This window comes from Dipteris shenzhenensis, chromosome 15, assembly GCF_047967505.1.
Source record: "Dipteris shenzhenensis isolate YYH24624 ecotype China chromosome 15, Dip_SZ_1.0, whole genome shotgun sequence".
NCBI classification, from domain to species: domain Eukaryota; kingdom Viridiplantae; phylum Streptophyta; class Polypodiopsida; order Gleicheniales; family Dipteridaceae; genus Dipteris; species Dipteris shenzhenensis.
Window position 1 is genome coordinate 12103558 of NC_141610.1, and position 16742 is coordinate 12120299.

The window sequence follows — 16742 nt, forward strand, 5'->3', positions numbered from 1 at the left end:
CTAACCCCGAGTTGGGCTAAACCCCCAACCCAACCCAGGGGTTAGGTTAAGCTAGGGGGTTCAATAGACAGCCAATTATGAACTGGCCTACGCTCTCCTCCAAGTCCCCCTCAACTCCCTCAACTCCTTCAACATCCATCAATACTTGGTACTCCACAATTGCAGCCACGACACCCTCTCCATATGCACAGAATTACCAACAAGAAGGCTCAAAACGACCCATCCTCAGGCAACAGGATCAGATTTTTTATCTACAACAGGAAGTGAGAGAGCTATGATTGGAGCTGGCAAAAGTAAAGGCCCGACTTCACATTCCGGAAGGGCCTGGTAAACAGGCAATAAGTGATGAGGCTGTAAAACCTTGTAAGGATTCCCCCGCTACCCCGCAGCTAGTCTCTACAGTTAAAGATCTTGTTCACACTAAATTACAAACTGCTAAGAAGGAAGTGATTGTGGAAGTGGACAACAAAGCAAGTTTGATATTCAAGCAGAGATTAAAGAACACGAAGCTAGATGTGATAATGCGCTGAAGATTAGAATAGAGGGACTCCTAGAAGATTGGTACAAAGAGGAGCACGCATATAGTGAAATATTGGCAAAGATCAAAGCAAGCTTGCCCAACATCCAATGGGTGAATGATGATGAGCAGGATGATGACAACAACTCCAAGCCAGCTTCTATTTTGCACTATAAAGGTCATGCAATCCTTACATTCAAGTCAAAAGATATGCGGATTAAGCTTCTTCGACAATCTTACAAGCTGAAGCGCACCAAAGTATGGATAGCAGAGGAGCTTACACAAGCTCAACTCAAGATTAAGGCAACTAAATTAGCTAAAGTCAGGGCTGCCAGAAAGGATGGAAAATGGACAATTTACCGTAAGGCGTAGCACTAATCAGAGAGTTTAAATCAAAACCAAAAGGCTCTCCGTCTTAAACTGATGTATGGATGTTTACTCTTCCAGACTATCGTGTAGGTACTCATGTTTACTCTTCCAGAATCTCTCTCTCTCTCTCTCTCTCTCTCTCTCTCTCTCTCTCTCTCTCTAACACCACTTCACATCAATGCCATCTTTCAAACAGTGACTTTTATGCATAGAGTCTGGCTACCCAGCTAGAGATTGTCGAGAATAGCATTTTATATGCGCCTGCCCAGACTAATATGAGATCCGGGGACGATACCACTGCCGCTTCCAAGAGGGACAGGGCTTTGGTCTACTCGCGCGCGACACATCCAATTTCAAGACCAAGTCTCTATTGGGCTATACCTGATGGAGATGCGACTCTGAGAGATCCTACTGCGACAGATCAGAGAGCAACAAGAGATGGCCATGCCACAGGATACTGAGGCAGACCGAGCACAAAGGCAGGTCACATATTTCTATGCATTTGAGTCAGCTCCAAGGCACAATGGAGTGGAGGAGGAGGAGATAGTTGATATGAGGCCAATAGGGATCAAGGGAGAGAGCAAAAACGATGCCACCAAGTGATGTGCACATAGACTGACACGGAGTGGGACCAAAGCACGCACGATCGAGGTATGACCTATCTCAACTCTCCTCAGAGGAGATCACTAGAGACGAGGCATCACCCTTGATATAGCACATCGGATTAAGCAATCAAGGAGACCACGTCCTCCTCCACAGCGCGAGACAACCCGACAAATACCGATCTGAGAGATCTTCGCAGCACATCGAAGAGCTACCACGGCGCTGGGTTTTGGTTTCTGAGTCTCAAACCTCAACTCAAATTTGAGGTTGTCTTTGAGTTTCTTTGTTTGAGCTTTTGGCTCCATATTTTAGCATAGCATTCAGCAAAAGGGCCTTAGCATAGCCTTTGCTTTTGCTTCAGCCCCGTGAGGCTTGTATGAGCTATCTTTTTTTTTGTGTACTTTATCCCATAGGCCCACAAGGTCTTCCGAGGACGTTAATATATCTTTCTTTCTTTCTTTCTCTCGAGCAAGAGAGGGACAAAGAAAAGCTCGAACGGTGAGCCTCAACCCTGGCTCTCATACCATGTTACAGTTGAGAGAGAAGTGCATGTAGAATGTAGAAAGAGAGGCAATATGTCACAAGTAACACAAAGTTCTTATTGTTCACAGAGAGAATACAAGTCACGAAGGTGTCTCACACACTCATGCACAAGACCTTAAATCGACAAATGGAAGAGTTCACTTGTTCTACTCTAAGCACTCCACCTCCAAGTGTCTCACTTGCAAGGAGGTGATTACAACCTGTTGGCACATAGCACCTATGTGTGTCATAAGCCTAGCATACAACTAGAACATTCGACAACCCACTTTACTTAGGTACACATAGTCCAATTGGTATTGGATGCTATGATCATCTATTTCTTAACAGTGGACACTTGGTCGGGGATTGTATTGAGCATTTAAGCCTTACAAATTTGGAGATCCAAATGCACAGAGGCCCTCTCCACTCACACCACGGCTAGTATATGGACAGACATTGGACACACTTTGATTGTCATATGATAAGTATGCAAGGCTGCTTCTGCAAGGAGAACTTTCTTCCTTAGAGTGGAAAGGCTGTCCCTTTTTTTCCGAGAGTTCTACAAGTTTGAGGTGGCACTTTCAATCTTAGTGCTTTTCTTTTGTTGAGTGGGGTTCTAACCCTCCATAGTTTTCCTCATGCTATACATGATGTACTCTTACCTTGAGAGCATTTTTCTCTTGGGGCTTTTTCATAATTAATAGAGGTCGTTTTCAAGGGGGGGTTGGGTGGTGGTGGTGGTTGGGGGGGGGGGGGGGGAGGGGATGCTGGGGGGGGGGGGGCTCAATAGGCAAAATATAGATGGTCCATGTATCATAAGTTTCATTACATATAGCTAGGCTGTTAGAGTCTAGAAAACCTTTGTCTAATCATAGTCCTCTCTAGACTCAAGGGCCTAGGTGAAAGCCTAGACTCTAGACCCACAGCCTACTCCAAGGTCTATTGTAGCACTATAATCAGATGTTCTCTCCTTTGAATAAAAGATGGAAAAATTTTCCTCCTCAGACCAATCCTTGGCTCCCATGTTGGCAGTATCAGTATATTAAGGCAATGCCAATGTAGTAGTTAATTAGCAGGTTTGGGCACTTTTTCCCTTATCTAAGGTTTTTTCTCCACTTAGTTGAGTGATGCTTCAGCAGTCTGGTATTTTGACCCCTAGACACATCACTGCTAACATCTACAGCCTGCTCCACTTGGCAAGAGAGTATCTTATGCCAATAATTCTTCATACCGTGTGAACAGACTTGGAAACATTTTGCTATCATCAATTAATGGGCCTGATTTATGCCTTTCAGATCGTCTTTATGTGCCATGGATTAAGAGGACGTTACTATCAGCTCCCTCTTTTGGGAGAAGAGGTTACGCTTGGACAAACATGACAGCAGCCTGTCAAAATGCATGTGTGGCAACAGTTACTTCTGCAATAAAAACTGCAGAATTATGGCATGCAAGATTTGGCCATGTGAACTATGGAAGTTTACAGTTATTGCAGAGACATAGGATGATACAAAATATGCCTTCATTGAAGACTCTTGCCATGTTCAGAAGGGTGCATTCTGGGAAAGATGCACAAGAACACCTTTCCGAGAGATGGATCCATTAAAATTGAAACAAAATTGCAGCTCATGCACACTGATCTGTGTGGTCCTACCAGGACACTATCTTTGGGACAGCATTTGTATTCTGTGACCTTCATAGATGATTTTTCAAGGTTCTCAAGGTTTTGTCCTTTAAAAGAAAAATCTGATGTGTTCCAATGCTATGGTTGAGAATGAGTCACGACGCAAAGTGCAGACTTTGAGAACAACAGAAAATCAGATGCCTTCAAAGATTTCTAAAAGTAGAGAGGGCAGTTAGCATCTATGTAAAGCTCCATATATACCTCAGCAAAATGGTGTTGTGAAAAGAAAAGAAGGTCTCTCAGGGAAATGGCAGATGCATGATTAAGGACACACATTTGGGACGGAGGCAATAATGTGTGCAGCACACATTTCGAATAAACCAAGGTCTTAGAAACCATTACTTCGTTTGAGGCTTGGTATGACAAAAAACCCAAGGTTGACTACCTCAATTTGTTTGGCTGCACAGCCTATGCACATATGCCTAGTCAGTCGAGAAGCAAGTGCACCTCGCCTTTGATCCCCTTTATACACCTCTAACTGGCAACAACCCCAACATTGGCCACAATATCAAGACTGGGCCACGCAAACAGCATGGATCGCACCCAGTCCGATAGTGCCGAGTGCAACCATCAGACAACCAGAAGCGCCTCAGACCAAGGCATTGCACTGTGCTGTAGACAACACAGAAGACAGACTACTTGCGCAAAGAGGCGTAGACCTGCGCTGAGATCTCCCCCATCTTGGATTGCCTTCGATTGCAGTAGACGCAATCAAATCACACCGGATACCTAGAGTTAGGGTCATCGTTGATGATCCGAACATATCTGATGACAATATCATGCTACAATGCCCAAATGGTTCCTCTTTTCGACAAAGAGTTGAAATATCGGGCAGACAGGATTAGTGTAGGATCTGTAGAACCTTTGGGCACTCCGCTAGAGATTGTCCCAGAAAGAAGAAGAGGCCAAAAAAGCCTTCTCGTACAGCTCCTCCTCGACCTCCTCAGAGTGCTCCACCACGACAGAGTGCTGGTACCCCTCCTCCTAGATAGAGTGCTCCTCCAGCACCGACCTCACTACACAATCAACACCTATGGCACCTGTGGTCCTTCGATGGGCTCTGTTCTCAATCCGAGCTCCACCACCGACAGATTAGATGACTGTTGTTTCACGGCCACTCCGTTGGAGACCATGGACATTCCCGTTCTGGTGGATGGTCCCAATGAGGCTACTGTTCATGTTCATGTTGGGACCTCCATTGCTACTTCTTCTGCAGTTCCAGAGGCTATTGCTCAGGAGGCTGCCCAAACTTCAGTCCCCCTCCCAGTGGTACCTTAGGTTACCCCTTTGCTTACCTCAGGATTCTGCTCCAGATGCTGTCCCGATTGCAGCTCCCTCACCTGACCCTATTGCTCGTAGTCAAGGTTCTCAGGAGCAAGCTCATCCTTCTTCCACGTCTTCCTTTCTGAATAGAGGGAAGGGGGTTGCATCCACAATCTCTCCAATTTCAACTGCAGGCATCTTACGTACCCTGATGCCAAACTTGAACCTCATGGATTCTTTTTTCGGCCTAGCAAACCTTCCGAATGAGGATTTTGATTTCGTGCCTTCCACCTTCGATAAGGCAGTGGTTGGCATTCCTTTTGATCCCGGGTTGACTCCCTCCCCAAGTGGAAGGGTTCATTCACTCATGGGTTTTCCTCCGCCTACTTCTCCTCGAGCAGGAGGTCTTCCCCCATTGAGGGGTTTGTTTCCGCCACCACATCGGGTAAGGCGTTCCACACTACTTCATACCGCCGCCGATGAGGATTGTTAGTTGGAACATACAGGGCCTCGGTGGCATACTTCATCGCCGTTGTAGGCATCTTATCCGTACTCAGCTCGGTGTTACACCGGGCTCTATTGACATTCTTCTCATTCAAGAGCACAAGATGGATGCCACAAATTGTTCTAAGTCAGGGAAATTCCTTTCACGTCACACGTTTTGATTACCTGCCTTGGGTACTAGGGGGGCAGTCGGGACATGCATTTCAGTTTCAGATCCCTTTCTCGCCTTAGTGGTTCGACACGGTATCATTGTTCCCTTCAAAGCTCAGTGCATCATTCTTTTGATTGGCGGACATAAGGTTGGTTTTCTCAATCTTTATGCCCCTAATAATCGAGGAGACCGTGTCCTTCTATGAAAGGAACTTCTTTCTTGGGACTCCATTGCAGATTCTTGGGTCATAAGGGGTGACTTCAACATGGTGGAGTTGCCTTCTGATAAGAAGGAGGGGGTAGAGAAGGAGGTATCCATTCCTTGGAGAGAGCAGCTTGGAATGCCTTTTTATTTCAGTTCAGTGATAGAGATGTTTGGTTGGATGATGCTTTCCACACTCCGTCACAGTCTCTCCAGTCCTCATGGTCGAACTGGAGACCTCAAATGCCCATACATGCACGCATTGACAGATTCTATGTTGACGATTGGACTTTGGATAAAGATGGTTTGACATGCATTGCTCTCGGGGTCCATATCTCAGACCACTTTCCAATGGTGTTGATGATTTTGGAGCCTCATAAGAGAGGTCGCTTTGCCAACAGTCTCAGGATTCCAGATGCCTTATATGCAAAGGAGGACCTCACCGAGGCAGTTTTACAGATTTGGGTTTCTCCTATGCAAGGTGCAGTGTCATCCCCTTCACATGTTGCAGCAACCTCTCTGGTATTAGTGACTTCTATCATTCGATCGCTAATACCAGAAAGTCTCATCCATCTCATTCCAAAGGGCCTTGCAGAAATTTCTTCATGGCTTGGCTTGCCCATCACCCTTTCTTCATGACCTCGGGTTCAGTTGCTTGGCTTTGTCTTTCAGGTCCTCAGAGAGGCGTGACTCTTCTTCTTCTTTTCCCTATAAGTCAAGAAAGAATAAAAGGGATTTGCTGATTGTCATCCTTTATATGGATGATATACTACTCACAGGCATGAGTGAAAACAAAATTGCAGATTTCAAGAATGATCTTGAAGCTTCATTTCAGTCCACAACTACATGTTATCATGCCATCATGTACCAACTCTAACGTACACTTACGAAGCATTGCAATCTTATAAAGGAACAACTAGCATAACCGAATGGACTAGATGATCTTGGTTACAAAGTAATGAAATTGGATGACCTTGGTTACTCGAAAAAAAAAAATGTGCACACCTTACCTAATTGAGTCTCGCTTTCAGCAGTCCACAATTACATGTTATCATGCCATCCAGTACCAACTTTAAATGTATACTTACAAAGCATTGCAGTCTTATTAAGAAACAAACACCATAAAGTTACACTGAAATACATATAGGAAGGAAATGCAGCTCACCGGTAAAGATAAGCATTATTGAAATTATCCTTCAGATATTGTGCCACATAACCAAGAGACAAACAGATCACTGGTATCATGGCAACTGCAAAGCATTAAAGACCATAAAGTAAACATTATGAGATCTCCCATATCCACCTTCTACATAGGAAGCATCATCGAAATGAACAGCAACATATCAACTAACTATAACAATAAAAAAGAGAAAATACAAGGGTTTGGAGGGGATAAAGAACGTGTTCCATTATTAACACATGACAGCTCTTTGTGAACATTGCTTACACTTTATGGGCATGAAAGTTGATACAAACACCAATGAATAGAGGATATACAGAAATTCCCTTCCAGCAACTGCGGATTGTAGCCAAATTTGAATGGCTTGCAAGTTCAAAGCGCTTGGTCGCTGCACATGAAAATTCCACAATTTCATGTTTAGTCTGTAGCTGATGTATAGAATTAGAGAAGGCTAAGACAAGTGCCATTAGGTCTATCAAAGCTTCTGCAAATTATTAAAAGTATTAGAGGCAAGAGCTAAAACAATTATAGCTATAATTCTCACAAACAATATAGCTATTATAGCTATAGTATTAGCTAAAACAAGTATAGCAATAATTCTCACAATCAACATTCATAGAGCAATTTCACATGCACATTTATAAACACAAAAGATAGAATTAACAAGAGTAAAATTGACAAATGATTTTTATGGTGCCCTTCTTTAGTACCCTAAACTACTTTTACTTAAAAAATGATTTTCATAGTGTCCCTTCTTTACTACTCTAAAGTGCTTTACTTAAAAAAGCATCATAAAGTCATAAAAATGCACCTCCCATGTGAAGGCCACCAAAAATTGGGAATTTCAGCTTGAAGAATATAAGATACAACCATATTAAGGAAAAGAAAGCACATTACACATGCTTGATGGGTCCCATAGGGTTTAAGCGGCATCCCATAGAATACAACTTGGAAACCTAGACCTTAAGACCCATTACAATCAAGCTGATGCCTTCAACCTTACAAGCTATGTATTGAACCAAAGGAGCGTCTACAACGGCATGAGTAACGTAACCATGATTCCAAAGGAATTGGGCATCGATAGATTCAGGTTTGGGCCCAAAAGAGTGCATAGAATTAGCACCTTCAAGAACAGGAGTTTGTAGCAGCAAATTTGATAGAGTTTGTTGGAAGCGAGAGTAAAAGGGATCATAGAAGAATAAATGCCTCCTCTTAACTAGCTACAAACACACAGTCGTCTTCTTAGATATGAGGCCCAACCCAGAGCGCTACCAAAAAGATGCAATCGTGATTATAAATCTCTAGCTGTTTCCAAGTATAATGTGTTTGCAAGAATTCATGTAGTTTAACATTAGCAAGGCATAAAAATGCATGCCATGTTACCTAAGCAAATTCATTAAGTTTTATTGACACTATTGCTTTTGTTTCTTTTTCCCAAGCACAATTGACACCTCCATGATGCCAAATTAAATGCCAAATTTTAGAATCAATTCTTTATATTGGTTGCCAAGGGAAAGAGGGATAAAAAAGCACGAAGTAACCTCGATGTATAATTTTTCCTTTCCATGCCAACATTTTCGCATCCTGGTCATGTAGAATTATCATGGTCAAGGAAATTATCAAATTAGTTTTCTCCTAAGAGAATGCTTCCCTACTTCTTGTCTTCACTATACAAACCTCTATTTATCATGGTGTAACCATGATGCATGGTTGTTCTTCCCAAGTCAATAAATTTCTCATAACGTTAGGATAGTGTAGCTTGCGCATGGAAAAGGCAATGATCAAATACATTTTCTTGTAGAGAAATTATTTTTTTCCCAAATCTATGGAACAATACTTTTATGCCTTGTAGTGCTACCAAATTAGTGATAAGAAATTGATTGCCTACTCGTATACAATGGCTTCTGCATGTTAAAGGAGTCCAAAACTACCAAAAACATGTGTTTCCTCTCCCCAAGGCTCTTAGAAAGGCAACACCAAGCAATCCTATACCATTAGGAGTAGATCAAGCTCTTCATAGAAATACTATTACAAGCTCTTTTAAAATGCTTCTAGTATAAAAAAGTGTCGGTTTAACAAATGGTCGATATTGACCTAGATAATTATCCCTCACATCCTATCTCTCGTTGCCATTTGCTCTCGTTTTCACCTCTCCTTCAAGGGTGAATCCCTCTGCTCGCATTCAAAGCCTTTTCCCCACTGTACTTTTGGGCTACATCATTAGGTAAGCCTTTGTTGCATTGGTTCTTTCCAATTTCTGCTTCATTTGCATTTTGGAAAGGCCCCGTGTTGCCTTGGAAGGCCTTTTGGGGATTTTTTGCAACAAGTACACCTTCGGACAGTAGAGTCTTTTGCAGTGATAAGCTTTGAAGCTTGAGCAGAATTTTGCCAATTGATTTAGAGAGGTTTCCTTCTCATTTGCTTTGCCAGTTGGTGCATTTGCCTTGAATATCAGCACCATGACTAGTGTCAAGGATGATTTGTTTGGGATGCTTGGGGCTGAGGACAAGCTTGATGGCACAAATTACCCCATGTGGTCATATATGATGGGGCATGTATTGGTTGCAACGAATTTGTGACACATTGTTTGAGGCTCTGAGGCCAAGCCTACACGCAATGCAGCTTTTGGTGCTACACCTACCGCCTCTCGTGCTATAGGTACTGCTTCAGGCTCATCAGATGATGGGTCTAATGCTACTTCTGGAGCAACTGCATCTTCTACTACAAGTACTTTGCCTCCTACACAAGAGCAGATTCAATGGGATGGTCGTGATGCCAAAGCACATGTCTTGATTGCTCTTTCGGTTAAAAGGGTCATTATCCCTCATATCCGGTCTTGCAAGACAACAAAGCAAGCGTGGGATCAGCTTGCATCCTTATATAAGGTGCAGAATGAGGTGAAGGTTGCCTATCTCCACGAGCAGTTGAAGGACTTGAAGCTTGAAGAGAGTGGTAACATGGATGCCTATCTTACCGATGTGAAAGATTTGAAAGAGAAATCGGCTAATATTGATGAAGTGGTGCCTGATTCTCAGCTTGTTTCTAATACCCTTGATGGGTTGCATGACTCTTATCAGGGCTTTGCTACTACATTGAGGTTGGTTGCAGCTGGAAATGCCAACCATTATTCTTTTGACTAGCTGGTTGCTCTTCTCCTTCAGGAGGAACAAAGCTGTGCAAATCGCAATACTTCTATGGCTAGTGAACAAGCCTTTGCTGCCCAGCACAAAAACAAAGGCAAAGGCAAAGTTCCAGCTGTTAAACCCCCTCATTCACATGCTGGTCACTCCCATGGTGCCTCTTCTTCGGGGGATAACAAGAAGAAGAAAAGATGCAACTACTGCAGGAAACTTGGGCATGATATCTCTAAATGCAAAAAGAGAATTGCATATGAAAAAAAGAAGAAAGAGTCTGGTCTTGCAGTATCTGGTTCTCGTAATCCAAAAGATCGACATGAGTCAGCTAAATTTTGCACAAGACCAACATTGGGCTTTCTTGGTTACATGTCAGTATAATCCTGATGTTCATGATGCATGCATGACAATTTCTGATGTATCTCATGCCTGGTTCTTTGATAGTGGTGCTAGCAAGCACATTACTTCCTACAGGAAGTTATTCAGCTCACTTAAGCATACATCTAAGGGGGAGAGCGTCACATGTGCCAATAATGCATCAGATAAAGTGAAAGGCGTTGGGCAAGTTGCTCTTACTTTTGTTTCTGGTGGTCTTGTCACTCTAGAGAATGTGCTTTATGTTCCAAGCATTCGCAAGAACCTTATCTCTATTTCAACCATAGCTACTTGTGGCTATTAGGTTCTTTTTTATGGTGTTCGATATGCAATGTATGAGGCTACACATGCCTTTACCATGGCCTTGACTAGGACATTGACTAGAGGACTGTATAGACTGGATGCCTATGACACATGCTTGGATGATGCTGGATTTGCAGATGCAAATGCCTTTGCTGTTGATTCCTCTACCATAGCATATACCAATTTGTGGCATGAGACGTTTGGACACCCCAACTTTGGGACTTTGGTGAAGTTACGTACGAATGGTATGGTTGTTGATCTTCCCAAAATGCATATGCCTTCAAAGCATGTTTGTGAACCTTGTTTGCTTGGTAAGATGCACCGTTCTACATTTCCCAAGGTTGGGAGAGTTAATGCCTCACGCAAGCTTTATTTGGTTCATAGTGATGTTTGTGGACCCATGTGGGTTGCAACTCATGGGGGATTCCATTATTTTGTCACATTTATTGATGACTTCACCAGGTACACGTGGATTTTTTCATTGAAATCCAAATCTGAAGTTTCTACATGCTTCATGCATTTTATTGCCTTGGCTGAGAATGAGAGTGGGCTCCAAATTGCTCACCTCAATACAGACAGGGGGGTGAATATATGTCAAAGAAGTTTGTTGTCTTTTTAGCTTCCCGTGGCATTCATCATCAGTGCACGGTACCTTACACTCCTCAACAAAATCCCGTGGCAAAATGCAAGAATAGATCAGTGATGCAAATGGGTAGGTGTATGTTGAAGGACAAGCACTTGCCTAACAAGTTGTGGTTGGATGCCCTTATGTGTGCTAATTACGTTTTGAAAGATGTCCCACAAAGGCATTGAAGACCATCACAACTTATGAGGCTTGGACAGGTCATAATGTCATGTGCACGGATTGGTATCTGACATGTACTGGGTACACAAGACTAGCTCAGGTAGCCTGGGGAGGCTTAGAGCTAGGCAGGCTTGATTCTCGAGTTGAGTGGCAAGGGTACGAATCAGTTAGAGCTCTTCGCTATTTTTGGCGCTTGGGGCCCGAGTCTATATAAGGGGCCCAGGGGTTCAGTTCTCAGTGAACTGATGGGAGCAAGTTTCGTTCCCAGGTGCTAGGTCTAATCCTGGATTGAGTCGCGGACGCGCGCCTGCATCATAGCGTAGCCCAAGGCCCAGTAGCAGATCCCAGGCTTCACAGCGCCACCTGGTGGTATGGGACACCAGGCTGGTTTGGATCTGGTTGGGAGTTCGTGCCAATAGCTCAGCTCGTGGCTCGGAGGGGACATCTCCTGATTCGGGATCACATCCCGTAGATGTCATGGTTGGGTGGTGAGCAGCCTGCTCAGTTTTCTCACGTTGTGTGTGTTCTTGTGTTTGTTTGCAGATCAGAGGTTTCAAGAGTGCTGGGATGTGTCAGTTGGTATCAGAGCCAGCTCCTGAGGTAGGAACTTCTGATGCAAAAATCTTGGACGATTTGATCCTCCAGGTATGCCCTAATTTCGAAATTTGTTGCTGCAAGATCTTGTTGGTTCATGGGTTATGGGAAGTGGTCAGGATTTAGGGAAAAGGTAGGAAGAAGGTGAGTGATGATTTTGAAATTACTGAAGGGAAAAGTGAGAGAGGGTGTGAGGCGTAGCTAGGTGAGAGTGGAGATGAATGGAGGAGAGGCGTGAGAAGAGCTGATTGGTAGGCGAGGGGATTCCGTGTGCTGGTCAGGGCTGCGCAGAGGTAGGTGACGCAGGTAGGAGAGGGTTTCGGCCAGGCAGGGAGGTGCGCCATAGGCTGGAGCAGGGGGCAGCCAGGCTGCTGATCGTGGAGGCTGATGCGAGAAAAGCACCACCCTCCAAGTTGGGGAGGGTGGGGCGAGAAAAGCATCGACCCTCCAAGTTGGGAGCGTGTGCATGCTAAAAAAAAGCATCAACCCTCCAAGTTTGGGAGGGTGAGCTTTTCTAGAAAGCATAGCTTCTAGAATAGCTGCACCGTCTCCTTTATAGCCTTGCGAGATCTCAAGCTCAGCCACAGCCTATGCTAGACTGCGCAAGAAGACCTCTCCACGCCTCTACCAGAAATTCGTCACCTAGGTACGGCTGCAACAGCAGCAGATTTCCGTACAGTACGGCCTGCAGCGGACCAGCAGAGGGAATCCGGGTTCACCTACGCAAGCTGATCGTCAGCTTCCAGCATCTTCTTTTCGGCCAGCTCCTCTTCTTTCGTCACCTCCTCTTGGGACGGTTTTTTTTCTCTGCTCCACTCTCCTTCCAGCTTCGATTCCCCCAGTTATTTCTCTCAGTTCGCTACTCTTTTCAGATCAGATTTCAGACATGGCTGATTCTGTAAATCCTGAGTTTGCCATGGGAGATCAGGATTTGGACTACCCTGCGGAGGAAGACCAGGGTCTTTACGACGATCTGATTATGAAGAAAGCCTTCAATGAATTCACCACTGCTCTTGATGGAAAGTTTGAGCAGGTTAATGCGAATCAAACGGGGTTGACACAGCAACTCCAAGGGATTCAGACTACTCTCACACTTCTGACTAGCACTGTGTAGGCACTCACGCATGTGGATGCCATGGCTTCAATGTTAGGTCCAAACATAACTCCAGATCCTTTTCCCGGAGATCAGAAGTCTCGAACCAAGGAGGTTGTTGACACTTGGTTGCACAAGTGGCAAGTACACTTCCAGTTCCACCCGTACCCAGATGACAAGAAAATACAGCTTGCAGCCGGCTTCATGTCAGGAAAGGCTTTGTTATGGTGAAAGGAACTCCAACCTAAGCCGGTAACATGGATAGATTTCGAAGGGGTCTTCAAGAAGGAGTTCCTGAAGAAGGATGACGACTATGATATCGTAGGCAAGCTTAAAGCCCTCGATATGTCTAAGCTGAACTTGACGTTTGAAGTTTATCTTCAAAGGTTTCGGGATCTGCAGACCAGAGCCACAAAGATGGATCCAGTGACCTTGTTAGGTTTCTTTGTGGATGGTTTGCCAGATTCGTACAAGTTACAGATCAACAACAACAAATGTACAACGTTGCAAGAGGCCATGAATTACGCGCGTATTTATGATGATACCATGGCCAGTGCAAAGGCAACTACAATTTCCGACACGAGTGGGAAGAACAAACAGAAGTTCTTCCAGTCTACCATTGGTACCGGGGAGACGAAGTCTATAGACAACGCCTCCAAGAAACACTTGACTCAGGCGAAGAATGGTCGAGCCCGTTTCCTTCGTATCTTGAAGCTTAAGAAGGAAGGACGTTGCTTCTACTGCGAGGAGCGGGGCCACACCAAGAATGAGTGTCCAAAGCGCAAGAATCAAAAGCAAGCGCTGGGACCGAAGCTCCAGGCGGGTCCGAGTACCAAAGCCAAGGGAGCGAACCAAGTTTCGATGACAGGTATTTCTGTAAATGTCATTACCTGCCCACTTTCTTGTAATTGCACTTTCAATACTTCGTTATTTGGTTCCTATGATGTTTTCCGAGTTTATGGAGAAGTTAGGGACCAAAGGGTTCACATTCTCTTTGACCCGGACAGCTCTCACAACTTTGTTAATTACAAATTTGTGCAGAAGATGGGGCTGTCCACGATACCTAGCGATCACACCTATGAGGTGCAGCTTCCAGCTGGGAAGCAGTTTTGGGATCGCAAGATTGAAGCGCTTCCTATCTGGATTCAAGAATACACAGGGGCTCTTACATGCTATGTTATGCACTTGGAGCATGTGGACTTGTTAATCGGAATAGAGTGGTTTAAAACCCACAATATTCGGATTGGATGGACAGAGCATACCCTTTCTTTTGTGGATAAGGTGTGGCGAGTGAGAGAGAGTGAGAAAAAAGAGAGAGAGCACACCGACACACAAGCAGGATGGACACAAGAGTATGGGGATAAGAAGTATGTGTGTACCTCCCCTAGCACACAGTCAACCTTTTATATGAAAGGATAAGGTTACAACACTAAGTACACCGTACTTAGTGTACTTAACAAATAAAAGTACTAACTGTACTTAAGTGTACTAACTGTACTTGGGTGGCCATAGTGCCTTTACCCCAACAACCTCCCACTTAAAGGCAATATGCCCTCAAGTAAAAATAAATGAGGCTCAACCTATACCCATCAACTGTCGGCAATGTGCAAACCGCTCTGCAGGCAAGCCTTTTGTCAACAAATCTGCTGGATTATCATCTGTGTGAATCTTGACAAGCTGAATCAGCTTATCATCTATTACCTCCCTGATGAAGTGATACTTCACATCAATGTGCTTAGTCTTTGCATGAAAGACAGGATTGTGTGCCAACTGAATAGCACTCTGACTATCACAATGCAACAATGGAATATCTCCTGTAATGCCCAAATCTCCCACTAGCCGAGATAACCATAAGGCCTCCTTGCATGCCTCTGTGGCTGCAATATATTCAGCTTCCGTGGTAGACAAGGCTATGCACTGCTGCATCCTTGACATCCATGACACGGCACCTCCAGTGAATGTATAAACATAACCGGTAGTAGACTTCCGGTTATCTAGATGACCAGCAAAATCTGAATCCACATAACCATGCACCTTTGCATCTCGCTTGCCAAAGCATATGCACAACTCCTGTGTGCCCTTCAGGCATCTCATGATACCTTTCACTGCATTCCAATGCTTCTTGCCTGGATTTGCCATATATCTGCTAACCACTCCCACTGCAAACGCAATATCAGGTCTGGTAGCAACCATGGCATACATGAGACTGCCACAAGCTGAAGCATACGGAACCTTGGCCATTTCAGCCCTATCATCATCTGAGTGTGGGATGTCCATTGCACTGAGTTTCACATATGGAGGCAATGGAGAACTAAGGGTCTTCCCCCCCTCCATATATAACCTGTGCAATACTTTGCCAATATATTCGGTCTGAGACAAATACAACAAACGCTGTCCCCTGTCTCTGCGTATCCGCATTCCCAGTATGTGATTTGCATCACCAAGGTCCTTCATATCAAAGGCCTCATGCAATCTTTTCTTAAGGTCATCAAGCTCCTCACGAGCTTTACCAGCAATAAGCATGTCATCCACATATAAAATGAGAATGATTAAGCTGCCATTTGCAGCCCTTTTGGTATATAAGCAGTGATCGTCATCACTTCTCCTGAAACCTTGGAACTTCATGAAGGTATCAAATTTCTTATACCACTCCCTTGGTGCCTGTTTCAGCCCGTAAAGGCTCTTCTTAAGCTTGCATACAAGTGACTCCTTCCCCTTGACTGCAAATCCTTCTGGCTGCTGCATGTAGATCTCCTCATGAAGATCACCGTGAAGAAAGGTGGTCTTCACATCCATTTGGCATAATTCCAAATTCTCACATGCAACCAAAGCAAGTACAATCCTGAGTGTGGTCATCTTAACCACTGGAGAAAAGATCTCATCAAAATCGACGCCATACTCCTGCTTAAAGCCCTTGGCAACCAACCTGGCTTTATACCTTGTCTTAGCTCTAAGTGTGACTTTCAATCTATACACCCACTTGCATGGCAGTACTTTCATGCCCTTAGGCAACTGCACCAATTCCCAAGTACCATTTTTATGGAGACTGTCCATTTCAGACTTCATGGCTAGTTCCCATAGCCTTTTATCATGCATTTGCACGGCTTCCTTGTAACAGGAAGGTTCTCCACAGTCTGTAAGCATAATAAAATCTGCTCCTGGAACAAATCTGTCTGGCGGTTTCATTTGTCGAGTGGACCTTCGGACCCATTGGTCTTGCTGTCCAACTTGCTGCTCACCTAAAACAGGTGGCTGTTCCAGTAAATCAGGCTGCAGAATTATGCCTGGGAGGTCTTCCAAAGGTGGCATGTCCCGTAGTACATCTTCTGCCACTGCGGGCTGTCCATTTGGACCTGCTGCAGCATCATGTATTGGCTGATTACGCTGCTGTGGTGGTTGATTTGCAGCCTGCCTGAATTGTACAGGATGTCCCGAGTCATCAATGTC

General features: G+C 44.4%; 1 protein-coding gene across 1 annotated transcript in view; it reads right to left on the minus strand.

The window, feature by feature from the left end:
• LOC147893373 (dihydroflavonol 4-reductase/flavanone protein) overlaps positions 1-16742 on the minus strand; it is an 82670-nt gene that overhangs the window by 18536 nt on the left and 47392 nt on the right. Inside the window, exons 5-6 of the mRNA XM_087385991.1 lie at positions 7259-7379; positions 6977-7061 (exon numbers count right to left, since the gene is read on the minus strand). Coding sequence (XP_087242117.1) covers positions 6977-7061; positions 7259-7379 — 206 coding nt within the window. The remainder of the gene's footprint in view (positions 1-6976; positions 7062-7258; positions 7380-16742) is intronic.